This window comes from Crotalus tigris, unplaced genomic scaffold (genome assembly GCF_016545835.1).
Source record: "Crotalus tigris isolate CLP2741 ecotype Arizona unplaced genomic scaffold, ASM1654583v1 scf7180000018525.42219311030:4301911, whole genome shotgun sequence".
In the NCBI taxonomy this organism is placed as follows: Eukaryota; Metazoa; Chordata; class Lepidosauria; order Squamata; family Viperidae; genus Crotalus; species Crotalus tigris.
The window spans coordinates 1,892,338-1,909,508 of record NW_024097057.1 but is presented as its reverse complement, the minus strand read 5'-3'; the positions used below and the strand labels follow the sequence as shown (position 1 = coordinate 1,909,508).

General features: G+C 54.0%; 2 protein-coding genes across 7 annotated transcripts in view; one reads left to right on the top strand and one right to left on the bottom strand.

Annotated features, from left to right (window-relative positions):
• Positions 1-92: 92 nt before the first annotated feature.
• Positions 93-14,039, bottom strand: ST3GAL2 (ST3 beta-galactoside alpha-2,3-sialyltransferase 2). Of its 3 annotated transcripts, none has more exons than XM_039353594.1 (7): positions 13,903-14,039; positions 8,771-9,870; positions 7,410-7,603; positions 5,664-5,843; positions 4,346-4,391; positions 3,711-3,830; positions 93-2,844 (listed from the first exon to the last, which is right to left on the bottom strand). In XM_039353594.1, the coding sequence occupies exons 2-7, from the start codon at positions 9,098-9,100 to the stop codon at positions 2,671-2,673; spliced, it is 1,044 nt and encodes a 347-aa protein (XP_039209528.1). In that variant the 5' UTR covers positions 9,101-9,870; positions 13,903-14,039; the 3' UTR covers positions 93-2,670. The 3 variants fall into 3 exon arrangements, with proteins under 3 accessions (XP_039209528.1, XP_039209529.1, XP_039209530.1); XM_039353595.1 differs by lacking the exon at positions 13,903-14,039 and adding an exon at positions 13,348-13,889; XM_039353596.1 differs by lacking the exon at positions 13,903-14,039 and adding an exon at positions 13,183-13,305.
• Positions 14,040-15,117: 1,078 nt separating this feature from the next.
• The window catches only part of FCSK (fucose kinase), a 16,280-nt gene continuing 14,226 nt past the window's right edge, over positions 15,118-17,171 (top strand). For 3 of the 4 annotated variants that reach the window (XM_039353582.1, XM_039353585.1, XM_039353586.1), the window contains exons 1-5: positions 15,118-15,250; positions 15,813-15,964; positions 16,307-16,372; positions 16,463-16,513; positions 17,043-17,168. In XM_039353582.1, coding sequence (XP_039209516.1) covers positions 15,181-15,250; positions 15,813-15,964; positions 16,307-16,372; positions 16,463-16,513; positions 17,043-17,168 — 465 coding nt within the window. In that variant the 5' untranslated portion in view covers positions 15,118-15,180. The remainder of the gene's footprint in view (positions 15,251-15,812; positions 15,965-16,306; positions 16,373-16,462; positions 16,514-17,042; positions 17,169-17,171) is intronic. The other variant, XM_039353584.1, reaches the window with a different exon arrangement.

Genomic DNA, 17,171 nt, shown 5'->3' with positions numbered 1-17,171 from the left:
AGTCTGGACTAAACCTTGGCTGTCCGTTGAGCATCTCACGGGGCTGTAAAAGGATCCAAGACACGTGCAGCATAAAGACCAGGAGACCCCAGAAAGAAAAAGTACAGCTTTTATTTTGTGTAGCAGAACACAAAACAAATCCAATTCTTTCACACTGTAGCCTGTGGAGTTAAAAAATAACAAAACGAGGGGCAGCATCACTGGTTTGAAGCGTTGGCAGGTTCCAAGGAAAACAAACCCTTTGGCTGCATGGCCTCCTAAGCTTGTAAGGTTTGCAAGAATCAGGCCATGACCGCAGTCCCTGCCCCATGAGCCACAGTCCAAAAGCAGGCCTTGGGTTTGCCTGATAGCAAGAAATGGGCGGCCAGGGCCCCCAACCTCCGGAGCTGAAGCAGCAGCTGCTTTGGCAAGGACTGTTCTGGGACAGGAAGAAGGTGAGGCTGGACCATCAGGGACCAGAACACCTCCCTACTTCATAGCGTTGTCCCTCATTCTGACACCGGGTGTGGGTCCAGTCCAAGAAATAATGGCAGCCAGGCAGCCATTCTGCCAGCCGCAGAAGCCCCTGGGATTAGCCAGCCTCCCATCAGCCCATGCCACGCCATGCAGTGCCATCCAGGGACACCGGGATAAAGATGTGTGAAGAGCTATCAACAGTTCATTAAGGAAGCCTCCTGGAAACGGTGTCCTAGTGAGCTGGAGGCACTGCAATTGCAACTGATGTGGGAAGAAGTTGGCAGAAGGCTACGGCTCCCAGCCCTGAACCCCCCAAGCCCAGGGAGTACCATGCCCATGCATCCAACTGGTACCTCAGGATCAAGGGGAAAAGAGCTCAAGGTCACACAATTCTTGTTTGTAGAATCAAAGCAACATGATATTTGTAGACCATCGAAGGGCCAACTCCAGGTCAGTTCTGATGACACTGGCCACCATCTGTTGGCCCCATAGTCAGTTTTGACCTTTCCCCAATCTCCTTTGGGGAGAAACAATGGTCGAGAGAAGGCAAAAAGGTCAAGGGATCCTGTGGATACTTGAACCCACCATCTCCTTGGTTGCAGGTATCTGCGGCTCAAGACACCAAGCTAGAGAGTTCAGAGGGGTATCTCAGGTCACACCAAAGTGAGACTGCAATCCAGCTGCAGGAGACATGTAGGGGCAGGGAGGGGCGGCAATAAGATTTGATGCTGTCCCAGAAGCACAAGGGCGATCCAGCACCATTGGGGAGGGCACCCTCCACTTTGATATGACCATAGAAAGCTGCCCTGGTGTCGGCCAGAAGCTATTGACCCACTAGGGCTTAGAGATCCCTGATTGCTGCTATTTCTTACTTTTTAGTGCTCCAAAAACATCTTGGAGAACTATTGTTAGTTATGCTTGTAACGAAAAGCCACCATTGCCACAGCTACTTCATGCCGTAGAATTCAATTATTTCAAGAAAGAAAGCACTGATTTAATACTGTTTGCTGGGATTGTCCTTTTGAAGAAAACTGATTACGGGCAACTTGTTTTTGCCATTTGTCTACAAGACCTTAATTGCCAAAGCAACGGGGAAGTGACCTGTTTCTTGCACCCAGAGCAAGAGAAGGCAGCCGGGCTCACTGTGGAGCCCCTTCTCTTGCTCTCAGTGAAGGAGAGCAGGCAGGAATGGAACAGACAGGGGTAAATGGCATGAAGCCCTCTCCTTGGCTAACAAGGTGAATGCGGGAATAAAACCGCCAGCTCTGACAGTTTTAGTGGCCTAGAAAATGTTAATCGCTTGTGGATTAAATCCTGGAAGGCATCAGGATTCTGACTCCATGTGATTCATTTGTCAACCGCCCCTTCTTCCCCTGGAGAAAGGCTGCAATCTGGAGGGGGAGCTTTGAAGGACAGGCCTTCCTTGCATCCCTGCCATGTGACCGAAACTATGTCCAGCGGAGAGAGAGAGGGAGGAGGTCTGGCTGACAGGAACCTGTAGGAAAGGGATGAAGCCAACCTGCCATATTGGAAGGCAGGACAGAAATGACGAGTCCAAGCCGCAGCCTGCAGAGTCTGTGCGCTTCGGCAGGATTTCTTGGGTGCTCCGGGAACAAGAGCATCTACCCTCGTTCCAAACACTCCATGCCCTCAGCTAGATGTCAGTTTTCCTACAATCTCCAGAAAAGCTGCAGGCTCTTCCTGGCTTCCCCTCCAAGGTTTCTACATGAGTTTACGTGCCTGGGACAAAAATACAATCCAGCCTGGCACCTCCTTGAACAAAAAAGAAAAACAACTTCCTGGGGCAAAGGCAGAAAGCTGTTCTCATTTACTGAAAAAAGACTTTAAAAAAAAGAGTCTGGATGTGCCCCTTGTGGTGCTTGTTGGGAGACAAAAGAGGGTCTCAATCTTAGAGTCAGACGTGGCAGAAGCACAAATGGAGGAGGAGGGGGAGGGCTGAACTGCTGCTGCTACTGTTCTCCTCCGTTGCTCGGCTGTTTCGGAGGCTCCTGAATCTTGTTGGTTTGTTCTAAGAAAGAAGAAGAGCTGGTCCCTGCTTGCATCTGCTTCACTGGAACCACCTCGGCTTTGGTGTCAGCCACTCCATCTTCATCTTCAAAGAAGAGCTTTGCCAAACAGGGCATCAGGTACAGGAGAACCTCCACTCCTCACCCGTCCACCGACAGCCCGACTGCCCAGCAGCAGCTGGAAACCTCAGTTACCACGATAAACGCTGATCTTGTTCATCTTCTCCAGGATGTCCACAATGTGGGCCTCAAAGTCTGCATCGTGCACTCCGGTTTTCCGGAACTCCCCAGCATAGCGGTTGTTCTCCCAGTAGTGGTGCCAGTTGCCATGGCCGTCTGCCCCGAATCCAAAGACGTTCACCTGCCAGTCGGGAAAGAGAGAGAGAGAAGACCCACTCAGTGGGGGAACTCCAGGCAACCTGGATGCCATCCCACGTTTTCTACTGAAATGAGCCCAAAATTTATGGGATTCAGAAAAGACTGATATTCTTTCCCTCAATGAACATTAGTTTCTACCCCACCCAGAACAAGAAAAAAATGTCTGACTTCACATAAAACAATAATCTGGAGGAATAATCTGTTCTACTGCTGGGGCTCCTTCTCTGGCACCCAAAAGTCAGCGCTATTTCTGTCTTCCTCTTGATTATTTGGCCAACACTCCCACTTTCAGCCTTTTTCCAAAGCAGGTTTTCAGTGGCATCCAAAGGATTCCCACTCACCACGCCAACACACACACACACACACACACATACAGGGTATCCAAGAATGACAACTCTTGAGTTCAAGCTTCATGGAGTCAGAAGAGACCTCAGAGATGATCAGGGCAATGCCAGATCCTTGACTAATGGCTGCTTGGCCTCTGCTTGAGTATGTCTCTCAGCTACTATCCTAGCTCTTCTTTCCTGTGGCTTTAGTGATCCATCCTGGTTCATTACCCCACCTTTTCTGCCCCTTCATCCAGATCCTTCACTGATACATGACCAGCCCAAAGCCCGAGACATCAGCTGAGTGTTCAGGGGATAGCCTACTCTTCTACTTTGCTTCCTGTTTCTGAGAACAACAGGCTACAACTCAGCCCCCTTTCTGCACATCCCATATCTGAGGAAGAAAATAGAACTAAAACTCTCAGTTTTCAAAATTCAAAATAGACGTATGTGCATCATTTAATCAGCAGGAATGCTGCTGTGACTCCCACTAGGACAACTTACTTGGCCTATCAAAACTGACCTCATCGCAAACATGTAGGGCGAAAAACAGCACCAACATGCCTGTGGAGGGATAGCGGCCATGGTGCTCTGTCCACCGGTCATGGATATATTTGAAGAATGCGGGATTGTAGATCTGAACCTAAAGGCAGTAAACCAAAGGAGTAGTCAAGATGAGGCTTTTTGCTCAGCAAGCCCAATTTCAGGTCTCTGGGTGACAATAGTTCACGGAGAAGCCCCGCAGAGATTCACAACTAAGACCTGGCCAGGCTTTCTGCAACCACCAAGTACTTTAAAACAAGGAAAAGCAAACATGACGGATTTACCATTCCCAGGGTCCATCCAGCCCAATCCTCTGCTGAACACAGGAGTACAAATTAAAGGCTAATTGGCAAAATCTGCCTGGGTGGCTAATCCGTCCTCCTTTCTATCTGCTGAAGGGATGCCGAGCCAATCAAGGGGCAGCTTGGGCAGGTTTTCTTCACTCGGGCACTGGGAAGCTCGGGGGGGGGGGTGTTGGTGCTCTATCATTATTTTGTGTGTTTTCTCATATAGTGTTTTCCTTCCCTTAATTTTGAGTAACCCTGGGGATACGGCACATCATGGCGAATATATAAATGTTGAAGGAAATCAGTAAATAACCTGTATCTAACTTACCCTCTCTTTGTCCACCCGGAGGAACGGCTTCACTGGTGCGTAAGTACTACAAGAGGCATGGGAGAGAACAAGCAAGGCATCAAGGGTCCTGTGGTGTGAAACCAAGAAGGCCACCTGCGCTCCTCCTGCTCCCGTCCAGGAGGGAAGGGCTGGGGGGGGGGAAGAGCAGCTGCCAGAGGTAACAGGTAGGGACGGAGCTGGAAGAACTGGGCCACTCCAGAAGTGAAACAGGCAAAGATGGCAGATGCCTCCCCCAGCCAGGATCAGCTGCTTCTGCCCCAGCACAGCAACAAGATACCTAACCCTCACCTACCCCTCAGGGCACAGTATGTAAAGGAGAATTTTACTCAGAGGGATTCCAAGAGTTTACCTAGAGATAAGATGGGCGGCCTATTCATCCATCACCATGGACTGAGGTATCATCAATATGCTGTTGATACCCAGCTGTACACGTCAACCCATGGTGGGTTAAGCGATGCCGTGAGTTCCCTGCCTCTCGCAGGGCCTGGAGGCTGTTGGGGCTGGATGGGGAGCAATGGGTTGAAACTGAACCCTGGCAAGGCTTGAGTGGCTCTGGGTTTGGGGTTCTTTGGCCCATGGAGAGTTGCCACCTTTGGTCTTGGATGGGGTGGCACTGCCCCAAACAGACCCTGTGCATAATCTGGGGATTCTTCTGGATCTGTGACTCCCGCTCGAAGAGCCAGTGGCAGTTGTGCCCAGGAGGGCCTTTGGGTCCTTCTGAAAGGCCACCAGGGTTGGCGCCATTGGAGTCCTGGGATGGACGTTGCTCATGGGGGCTCAGAGAAGGCACCACTTTGGGGTCTCATAAGAGACACAGAGCATGGCAATGGTATCGGATCTTGCAGGATGACAGCAACTGGAGATAGAGAACCCCCCTCTAATACTGCTCCTCTGCTGTGCAGGGCTTCCTGGGTGACCACCAGTACCATGAATTGCACCTGGAAGCCTGCAACACAGGGAATGGTAGCAGTACAGGGGAGTTCGGAAGTGTAGCTGCCTGTACTGCACATTCTGGGCCAGGTGTAGCTTCCGAGTCATCTTCACGGGCAGCCCTGCCTGGAAAGACATATTCCAAGCAGAGGCGACTAGGGCAGCATGAGGCATACGTACAGGGTAGCTGCCGCCATTTTGGCCACAGGCATCGAGTACCTCGGGTGGAATAAGTGCCAGCCAAGACAGCACCGTGGCAGCTACAGTAAATCAGATCCCCTTTGAAAAGGGGTGAAAAGGAGAGGGGTAGATCCTTCCCCCAAATAACCAGGTCCGCACTCCTCAAACTTCCCTCAGGGATACGTACAATCGGATCTGGCCTGTTGAGAGGGCGCTGGCGATCCATAGCAGGTCCAAGGCTTTGAAGGGCACTAGAACAAAACTGACATTGGCAGGCAAGTTCTTGGCACTCTCGGGGTACATGAAGTGGTGGGTTGTCCTGCTCCCAACATCTGCCTCAAAGCCCACTGTAGGTGCCTGATTTATTCTGTAGAAAGGAAAAGGATGTTTTACACCTTGATTCTTGAAGAAGGAATCTGCCTCCCCCACAAGACTGTCCATTTCTTCTGCCTACTCCTGAGTAAGCATAGGAAGCAGATTCTTTTTTGTCACCAAGATCATGGAGTGCACAGCAGTGATATAATACATTGCGCTAGAGGAATCAAGGTTGGAATTTTCCACCTTCCCATACTTGGAGAGGTTTGGCTATAAAATTTAGCTACGTATGTCCCAAAGGTGCTTTGTCAAAAGGCAACTGGACTTGTTTTTTTTTCTAAAACGTTTCGCCTCTCATCCAAGAAGCTTCTTCAGTGAACCCCAAAGGCTTCTTGGATGAAGAGGAAAAAAAAAAAACAGACCAGTTGCCTTTTGAAAAAGCACCTTTGGGACAACCATGAGAATCTCCATAGATATTTACCTACGTATGTTTTCCCCATGATTTCTTTAAAAAAAGGAACATGTCCCATTTTGGTGGTCAGTGTTAACCCTGAAATAACCTTATTTTAATTAAGTAATTTCTTGACAGGCTTATCTAAATTGTAGAGTTAGCAAATAGGGAGCCCCAAGGATGAGTTCTGGGTTCTCCAACATTATAATGGCTTGGATGAGGAACTGGAAGGGGAATGTTTATCACATCTTCAAATAATCTAAAATTGGGTGAGATACTTAATTTCTTAGAAACAGAAATGAAATTGATCCTGATGGCTGGAAAAATAAGTTAAAAGTCATTGACTGAAATTTAACAGAAACAAGCGCAAAGTCTGGTTGATGATAAGCTGAATGTTTCATGTTGAAACAAATTACACCACCAACAGAGGTTGAGGAGAACATCTAAAGGCTCCAAAGAGCTAGGAAAGAAAGCAAAAGTGTGTGAGGCACAGGAGATGCGGGTTCATCTATTCTTCCAACAGATGGACAGACATCGCCCAAGGCAGGAGGGGAGGATGCTGGGAATGGTGTGATCAAGGAACTTTGGTCTTCAGGAAAAATCTGTTTTATGATTTTCACTTATGGCTCTTGCTTGGCTTCTTGCTTCCTTTCTAGAAAAGGCAGATAGTTTATTTTCTGCTGGTTCCCTTCCTGAATCTCACGTATAAATGCAAGCTGGTGAATGCCACAACCCTGGATCCGATTCGTGGCATACTATTGAAGTTTGCAGGTGCTGTTAGGCAGATGTATGTAACAAATTGTACTGATCAGTTTGGTTCACAACTATGCTGCCTGCAGTCAGAACTGTACAGGAACAGCTATCATACATAGTGACCTATCTGGAGAATCAAAGCTGCTAAGACAGTTGGCCCCATCTAATTGAAGGCCACAAACATTTAACCATCCTGCTTGGCTTAGGATGAAACACTAAGAAAAATTTCTGAGGATCCAATTCTGTGCCTGTTTTGTTTGGATCAATATATTTTTAGACAAATTCACATTTAAGATTAGAGTGCAATTAAAGCAGCGGTAAATATCTCCCTTGCGCAGGTTGCTTGCTTGCAGCCCCTTGCCAGAGTTCCAGTTCCTCCTTTCCGCGCCTCCTCTCCCCCCCTTCGCTCCTCACCTCATGACAAAGTCGTGCCCGTTGATGTCTTGGCCGTAGCTGGAGCCGCGCAAGTTCCCGGAGTTGCCCACGACAGCACAGCGCCGGCAGAACGGAGATTCCCGGGACCTGTATGGATCCTCTCCGGGAACAATCTGGAAGAGCTTGCTCAGCACTTCGTGAAGGTTGTGGGACTTGAACTGGGGCTGCAGCATCTGTAGAAGAAGTGGGACCATTTGCAGCAGCTGAAAAGGTCTGGGGGGGCTTCTGAGAGAGAGGACAGGAGGGCTGAGCTTGAGTCATGAGCACTGATCACACTGCTGATTATTTTGGCAGAATAAACCTAGTGTAAAGCAGGGAAACCTAAAACACACAGAAGAGACTCATCTTTGGGGCACATCTCCACCTCAGTTGCAACGAAATGGTCTGCAGCCATTAAATGCTCATCAAAATCTTTCAGAGTCTCCTCTGTAAGAGATCCTCTTTAGATTATCAAAGTTCCCTTTGCTTGTTGGAGGGTAATCTGAGGAACTGAATAGCTCCACTGAATTGGGACAAGGCCCACCTGGTCCAGTGTCTTCTTTTTGCAACAGCCAACCAGATGCTTCTGGGGGCAGCTCACTAGCAGCAGCCCGAGACGACCTCTTTTCCATCCACTGACCGTCCTCCCCCGCCCGCCCCATACCTGGCATCTGGAGGCAATGCTGCCCCATCTGAGGTAACACTGAGTCTCAAAGATCTTTCAAAGACCCTTTTTCAGTTTTAATGTTTGCCAGATAGCCACCATTATATCACCAACATTGCTTTGTGATATTTGTTCTTGTTGCATTACTGTTAACAATGACTGACTGAATTTAGCTATAACAGGCATGGATTTGCTGTGAAGCGCTCTCAGCTCAGCCCCAGGAATATTAGATGAATATGGGCTGCAATACTTCAAGAAGCTTCCGCTTCCCTGGATCAAGAAAAGCAGCACCCCTCTAGTGCCTCGTCAAAGCTGGGGTACGCCAGATATCCTAGGAAATTCTCCTCTGGGATAGTGAGGTTGGCCCCAGACCCAGGACCAGATGGGCATCTAAGGGCCCATAGAAGTAGGAGCAGGACAGGTGGACAAGGATTGCCCTCTTCTGGCAGAGAAAGAGGAGAGCCAAGTTTCACCCAATCGGCATCCCAAAGTCCAATGGATCCTTTCCCTCTTTTGCCCCTACGGAGGCCCCAGAGACGGCCGCTAAGAGGAGCCTCCCCTTGGAGGCCCACCAGAGTTCTGCACCTGGGCAGCATATCCATATTAAGAGGCAGCGCTAGAAAGAGACAGCTGTGCGTGTTTGTGTGCAGGAGCTGAGCAGCTGCTTCTGTTTGGGCAAAGAGCCAACAGGACTCACCATCCACCACCTCTGGACGTCCAACGGCAAGTCCACGTTCTCTTTGGTCCACACTGGGGAGATGTTGCCATCAAAGCGGCTGTCGAACCATGCGGTGTCACTGGACTCCATGGTGCACCGGTGGCAGGCACAGCTCTTCACCAAGAGCCCCTCCTTGCTCAGGCGCTGCATGCCAGCGTAACTGGGCACCAGCTTCACCCGGTGGAGTCCGTTTAGTCCACCGAGGTCCAGGTATGCTATGCTGTGGTGGGAATAGGTGAAGAGCAGTGACATGATGAAGACAAGCAGGAACGCCGTGGAGAGGAACCAGAAACGCAAGGAAAACTTCATGGCGGACTCTGAGGAGAAGGCCCCCTCCACACAGCTGCAGCCAATGGAAAAGGGGAGGGGGGAGCAGGGCTGGTCAAGAGTTGGACTCCACTGGACTACTCCTTCTGAGCCATGAAAGTCCCACAGACCAGCCCAGAGATGGTCTTCCGGCACTGAAGCACACAAAACGAGAACCTCCACCTTCGGGAACCCGACCTTTAACTGCAGAAGAAAAACTCACAGGGCCTCCTTGCCGTCTGAGTTCTCATGTTTTGAAAATGTCTCTGTCCAGAGAAGACCTTTTTCTCTTGGAGACTGCCGTGACCCCAGGAGGAATTGGGGGCCTCTCTGCCTCTTCTTCCTAGCTTCAGAATGCTGGGCCTCGTGCAGAGGGAGAGAGAGCAGCTGCTATCAGAGCCACACCGACATTCTCGGGCTTAAGAAGCCGCCTCCTTGAGGCCCCCAGCCAGGATGCTGAGAGCTGCTGCCCCTCCCCATGGGTGCGCCTCGCCTCCGAGGAGGCCCTCTGCTTCCCGGGGCTGATGAGAGGGCAGTGTATCTGCAGCGCTGCCACGGAGCAAGGTCTCCTGGCTGGACTGGGCTCTCCCAGCACCTTTGGTCCGCAGCAACCACCCCTGGGTAGCCCAGGTAATGCCCAGTCAGCGCAGCAGCATCTCCCTTCGTGTGGCATCTGTCAGACATGGAGCTGCAGTATGGCTCTTCCTTGTGCTGCTCTCTGTGCCCGCAACTTTTCAATATACTTCTGGCAAGTGCTCAACCAAAATCTGAACCTGGGGAGGGGGGGAAAAGAGCAAGAGTGAGAAAGGTTGTGATTACACAATGAAACAGGCAAGAAGTCAAACCACACCAGCTCAGGGCCCCAAAAGGTGTGAGAAGAGCAGCAAGAGCCAACTGCACCTCCCCCCCCCCAAGGGCCCTGCCTCAGAAACCCCCAGCATCCTCTCTTTTTCCCTTGGAAGCACCCGAGAGGCAGCTGCCAGTCCACCCCTGGCCGTACACAGAAGATGCGCTGCTGCAATGCCTCAAGGAGAAGCGCCTCTTATTTTCAGGATAAACAGATCAGAAGGCATCACGGCCAGCCCTGCAGTTTGCAGGTCTCCAGCCAAACCCATACGGGCAGATTTCCCTAATGGAATCAGTCTCTGCGAGAAAAATGCATGCAATATTTTGAAATTCCAAATATTAAATCATTCCTCAAAATGTCAGATGCCTCTGGGAAAGCATCACCTGTTTCGCTTCTTCATCAGTGCTGACTGGATGGTGGGGGGATGCTCCCTTGGTCAGGGCGGTGGCTGCAAAAGCACCTGGGCTCTCCCAGCAGAACGGGGGGGGGGGCTGTGATGGCCCTTCCCACCTGGCCCTTTCTGGGACGGTGTAAAGGCTGGAGATGGGGAGCGCTTCTTAGGCCAGATAGAAAACGGAGGGCCCACAGCACGTTGCCTCCAAAGGACAGGAGAGAAAAGCCTAAAATTTAAGCTTATCTCAAATCCTCTCTTCTGCATTAGGGAGGCTGTCCGCATGTTCAAATCTCACCGGCTCAAGGTTGACTCAGCCTTCCATCCTTCCGGGGTAGGTAAAATGAGGACCCAGATTGTTGGGGGCAATGTAAATATATATATACATTGCTTACTGGTGTACACCGCTTAGAGAGTGCTTGCACTTAAAGCGGTATATAAGTCTCATAAAATAAATAAATAAATAAATAAATAAATAAATAAATGGCTAATTCTCAATTTACAACCACAACTGAGCCCAGAATTTATGTTGCTAAGTGAAAGATTTGTTGAGTTTTGCTCCATTTTACAAGTTTTCTTGCCACATTTGCCAAGTGAATCACTGCAATTGTTAAGTCAGTAACAGTCGTTAATTCTCCTTCTGACTCCTTTAGTTTATGAAGATGCTGAAGAGTGCTGGGCCAAAGAGAGAGGTAGCCCACAGCACGCTTCTCTCCATGTAGCTATAGTTGCACTGAGGGCCACACACTGAGTTGTGCTCCTTAATGCCAAGAAAATCTTGTGATTCTATCACAGTTATAAATATAAGAGAATCCTGTGATTCTATGATCTGGAAGTGTTACTTCTCCTGAGTGGTAGCTGAAATCTGTCCCCCCTTACAGTTTTCTTGGTTAAAGGTTCCTTTCTACCTTTCTGGTTAAGGGTGGGGTCAAGGTTCCCACTGCTTCCTCCTCCTCCCCCTCAACAAAGCTCAAATCCAGCCGGCGGATTCTCCCGGGCCTCTCTGCCATTTGGCAGGATTCTGGCCTCACTGAGGCAAGCGCTGAGCTGGAGCCTTGTGCTTGGGCCGACTCGTCTCGCCGCAGACCTTTGGGTCACTGAAACTGCCCACCCTAAACCCCTCTCGGCTTTGAGGGCTCCATTAACATTTTCTCCTCTTCTGATTGTTTGATGGCCAAGAAAAACTCCCCTGGGCTGCTGGCCTTTTAGAGGAGGTGCTCCCCCCCCCCGCCGCGTTGCCTCCAGACGACAGGCAGGCCCCTTCCTGCCATGGGATGCACTGGCCCTCCTCAACCCACAGGATGGTCTGCAGATACATCTGGAGGCTCCAGGCCTCTTTCAGAACCCGCCAAGAGCAAAAAGGCCCCTGTAAGCCCCCCCAGATCCGAGCCTGTCCTCTTGCTACACGCCTCATTTGGACCAGCCTGGGCGAAAGACTCCACACCAGCAGCAGAGGGTTGCTGGGCACAGCTGAGGGTTGAGAAGAAAGAGCAAGCAGAAAACCTGCACGGGAGTCAAGACAATCCCTCTGAGGCTCCAGATTTCCCTCCAGCAGGTCTGGAGGAACTTCCCTGCATGTCAGACCGGCTGATTTATCCAATTAATAGGGCTGCAGCCTCTCAGCCAGCATCCGTTTAATTAACTGCCCGCAGAAAAAAGGCACAAAAGGGCCTTTCTTCCTGGCCAGCTGTGCGGAAGCCGAGAGCCAAGGCCTTGCTCCACCCGACTCTGACAGACCGTGGAGGGGACTCTGCCAAGGGGCAGCAAGGCAACCCGTTCCCAGGCACATTTGCGGCCTGCAGTTCTGGAGAACCAGCACATCAACCCTCTTCCCATATTCTCCTGCTCCAAGCTGGGGTCTCCTCCTCCCTGGTTTGGCCCTTTCAAGCCCCCTCTAGACCCTGCCTGGGAGTCCCGCTGCAATCTTCTCGAGCCCAGGGCTGGGACATGCCCAAAGCGAATGCAAGCATCCGTCCCAGAGAGGATACATACTATCAAGCACATGCTGCATCAATGGCTGGATTCACACAGTACACTAAGCTGGGCTTGAAAGATCAAGGGATGTTAGCCCCTGAATTCCCCAGACAGCTTGCAACCCTCTCAGTCATGCTGTTGCTACATTTCAGGAAAAGCAACTTTATACGAAAACAAGGAATAATAAGCCAAAGGAGTTAAAGTCAAGAGGTTAAAAAAGAAAAGAAATTCCACCTAAAACTAATCAACATTCAGCTCCTGCACTGCAAGGGGTTCTTCCTTAAACCACATTCACTTGCCCCCCCTCCCAGCATCTATGTTTCTTGAAATGCTCCCAATTTTGCATGCAGATAAAATATTTATTAAATTGTACCAATTTAATTAATAAATAATAACCATTCATTCCGTGCCAAAGACCACAAACTACCCTAGTAAGTATTTTAAAATTTGTATGCCCATTTTCTCATCTTCACAGAGGGATACAAATTTATTTCTTAGTTTTTCTCCATTTATAGTGAATTGTGTTATATTTTCCCTATCAAGCACACATTCTGTAGTCTTGTCAAATTAATTTTCTGATTTGAGCTGCTTAATGTCATATTTCACGAGCATCCAAGTCACATTTATGTATATCACAAACCCTGACAGGCATACACCTGCCCAAATGTTCATTATCGCCTCTTGGACCCTTTGCATCCGCATTTTGCCTTTCCCATCAACATTTAACAAGCTAAATTGTACTTATACTTGATGCGTGATAACTATCCATTTGTGCAGTGTCACAATTACACCATTCTCCCAACAAAACAGATCCAGCCTTCACACGCAGGCTAAACAAGACACACCGCTACTCCACCAGCCAGCCAAACGCACCCACGGCCCTTTCTGCCGGCGCCCCGTCTACATCCGCAGCTCCAAAATCTTCGGTATTCCCTGCCCCACACAGCAGCCTTTTCTTCCTTTCCTCCCCGCGGGGGGGGGGCGGCGGCACCGCTTTCAATCCTATTCTGGGGCACATCACCATTAGGCCCTTCCCACCTTGGAAGTCTATTGCCAGCACTTGGCCCCATCATCTGGCGGCAGCCGCCTCCTCCTCTCGGCTCCCTTCAGCCACGGCACAAAAGGGAAGCGCAGCAACTCCCTGCGCCTCGCCGCCGGCGCAGAGCCAGCCGCCCGCCCCTTCCACGGGGGCTCCGAGGCCGGGCCAGGCGTGCGGGGCTGCGGGAAAGAGGCTCCGGCGGCGCGGCCGAGAGACCCAGCGGGAGCCTCCCTCCCTCGCAAGCGCCACCGCCCGGCCCCTCGACTGGGGGCCGGCGGAGCAGCCCCCCCCCCACCGCCGCGCCTAGCCCGGCCGCGCCACGGTTTCGCGGATCTCGTCTCCTGCTGGCCCGCCTCAGCGGCCGCGGCCAAAGGCGCAAGAGGCAGCGGCGCCCCCGAAGCCTCCCCGGCCTTCCTGCGCCGGCTGCAGCTACGGCTCGCGAGCCCTGCGGGGCTGCGGGCGCTCGGCGGGGAGCGGAGAAGGCACGCGGCGCGCCCCGCCCCCCCCGGCAGCTCTCCCGCGAAGGCAGCGCGCGCTCCGCTCCCCCCGCTCACCGGAGATCCGCCGCCGACAGGCGAGGGCGAGGAGCTGCCGTCCGCCGGGGCCGGGCGCGGCGCGAGCCCGGATGCAGGCGAGGCCGCCGGGCGGGGGTCTTCCGCTTCCTGCATCGGGGTCAACGGGCGGGGGCCGGGCTGTTCTGCCTCCGCCGTCCTGACGCCGGCCGAGGGAAGGGACGGGGCCTGGCCGCCCGGCCTCGCTCTCCCCGCCCCGCGCGGGCTCCCCGTCCAACCTGCGCAGCGAGGGAAGCGCGAGCCCGCGGCGGGCGCTCGGCGGCAGGAGCTCCGCCCGGCGCGGCCCACCCGGTGCCGGCGGGTGCATCCGGGCGGCCTTGGCGCGCGGCCCGTTGGACTCCCGAGTCCGAGAGCGCAGCTCCCGCAGCCGCTGCTCTGGCAAGGCAGCCGCTTGGCCGGTCCCCCCGAGCGCGGCCCTGACGGGGGTTTGGCGTGGCGCGTGAGTCTGGCTGGGGAAGCCCCTCCTCGGGCGGCCTTTCTTCTCGGGCGGGGGCGCCCCCTAAATCTAACCCTGCCAGGGTGAAGCCGCGGCGAGGCCGGCCTTTGCTGGACGCGGCCAGGCTGAGTCTGTCTTTGGGGGCTCCCCCGGCGCCTCTCTCAAGCAGGCCAAGTTCACCCCTTGCAGACAAACCACGATGTCCCTTAAACCACGGTTGAGTTCGGTTGGGTCTAGCACCTGGGCCCGGCTCAGCCCAGCCTCATGGGCGGGCCACCGGGTGTCCGGTGGTGCCTCCTCCGGGCTCCCTCTCGGGCAAGCTGTGTGGGGCGACCCTGGGCCGAACTGGGCGGAGGACTTAGTGGACGCCGCTTCCGTTCCCCCGGCGGCGGCGCCCGATGCAGCCGGACCAGGCTGGGTATGCAGCGGCTCGTCCTGCCCCGCCAGCCCTCCTGCCTCTCGCTGGGGACGCGGCGTCGGGGAAACAAGACGTGAAGCCGCCGCCCGGGCGTGTTTCCACCTCTCCGCCCGACTCGCCGCGTTAACCTTCGGAGCGACCCGAGGGCGGACGGAGAAGTTTCTCCCCGCCGCCGGCTCCCCGCCCCCGGTCGCCTGGCTAGGCCAGGGGCAGAGGGGGGCCGTGCCGCGGGTTCCCGGGAGACGGACCCACTCCAGCCCGCCCTTTCCAGCGACTCCGCCTCGGGGCGGCGGACTGCATTTCCCGGCCTGCCCCGCGCCTTAAAGGGCCAGGTCGAGGCCGCTGGACTTGGCCAGGCCCCTCTGAACCTCGTCGCCGCTCCTGGCTAGGCGGCCCTGCCGGCGGGATGGCTGCGGCCTGGTCGGTGGTGGTCTTGACCTGCCAGCACCGGGACAGCGCCTTCGCCTTCCAGAGAGGTGAGACCCGAGCGCCGCCGAGGAAGGGAAGGCGGGCCGGCCGCTTTCGGGGAGAAGAAGACCCCCCCGGTCCGGCAGTGCTCCGGGGCTTCTGGGTTCCCGGCTCGCCCGAATCTGGTCTGGGGCGAGCAGCGGCCGGCCACGTTGGAGGCTGGTAAAAAGGCAGAGCGGCCGTACGGAGCTCCGCGGTTTCTCGTTTAACCAGCCACCCGGCTGCTCAGCGGGGGAAAGCAGCCTCGCCCAAAGATGGAGCGCCTCCGGGCAAGAAATACGTTTGGGAGGAGAAGGTGGCTGAGGTAAAGGTAGGAAAGGCGCCCAGGACATTCCCCGAGGTCCCGGCGCAGCAGCAGCCTCCTCCCTTGAACCGCTGGAAGGAGGGCCCGAGCAGGCCAAAGGGGCAAAAGGTTGGAAGGGCTCCAGTGAGACTGCAGCTCACGGTGGGGTCCAGGAAGCCTTTTCACCACTCCTGCCTTCGGGAGATGCCCTGGTGGCAACTCGGCTAGAGCTTCCTGGTCCTGCCCAGACTGTGCTGGGACTGGGTGACCCTTTGTTGGCCTTCCAGAGCTGGAGATCCGCCGAGACAGAGGCTCCCTGGGCCAAGAGACCATCCTCCTCACTGTGGAAGACCCCAAAGCCCAGGTGGGCAGTGGAGGGGCCACCCTCAATGCTCTCTTGGTTGCGGCAGAACACCTGAGTGCTCGGGCCGGTTATACGGTGAGCAGCCCAACATCTCCCTCACCCCCAGCTCGCCTGCCCTCTTAGCTCCTGCTTTTGCTTAGCTGGGCCTCTAACAGGTCAGCAAAACCTGCCTTCTGCACAGCAGCCCTGACTGGACTTCTTCCACCGTGGGCTGTTTGTGAGAACCCCACCCCCACCATCCCTGGAACCTCAGTTTGGGGTGGGAGCTGCCTCTGGCCCAGGTGGGCATCTGCGTTGCTCGGAGGGTGGAAGCAGAAAGGCCCCGCCGGATGCTCTGGGGAGCCTGAGCTGAGGTACCCATGCTGTGCCTGGCGTTAAGCAGCCCGTTCTTCAGTCTGTTGCTGTACTCCCCTGCAGGAGCGTTGTCCCCTGGTCTTGGTATGGAGCTGGGGTGGAGACAGAGCCATCTGGCGCTCTGTTCCAGTAAGGTTGCAGCTGCTCCCTAAGGTCTCCGGGTAGGGCCTGTCTCTCCCTTCCAGAGCACATCCGGATCTCTCCTCTCTGCTGCTCCAGGTGGTCACTGCTGATGTCTTGCAAGAGGCCAGGATTCTTGTCTTGCACATGGTGAGCAGAGAATCTGTTTCTGCTTTGCTGGATTTTGCATTTGTGGGACCTCCGCCTGCCCTGTCTGGGACAAGAGAAGTTCCTTGCTCCCACTGGAGAATGGGGGAGCATGCAGTAGCTTCCGGGAGGGGGGGAATCCCTCAGGCAGCTTATTTTGCCTTGGGTCTCTGGTCAGGCCATAGGAGACCCCGCCCCAAACATATTGGAGAATCGGAAGCCGGTCAGTCCAGAAAAGGAGCAAAGGGTCAGATCATAGCATAATGGTAGCCATTAAGACCAAGACTGGCGTGGACCCCCCACCACATACACAGAGGCAGCTGGCCCCCCTGGCCCAGCTGCTTCTGCTACTCCTCAAGGGTTGACCGGCTGTTGAGTAGACTTGCAGCTCCCAGCAACTTTGTCCTTGCAGCCAAGGGGGCTCTCTCCCCCATTGTCTGTATGTGGGGCTGAGGGACTGACCGAGCCTGTGGGTTCCTAGGCTTGCTCCCTCCCAGTGAAGACATCCAATGACATGTTCCCCTCCTGCCAGGGCCGGGACTTTCTGTTTGACGACTGCAGCCGCGCATTTCTCTGCCTCCCCCTCGAAGACCTTGCGGCCCCCACCGAGGCACTCACCTGCCATTTGGACAGGCTTCTGGCCACCTTGACAGAGCGGGTG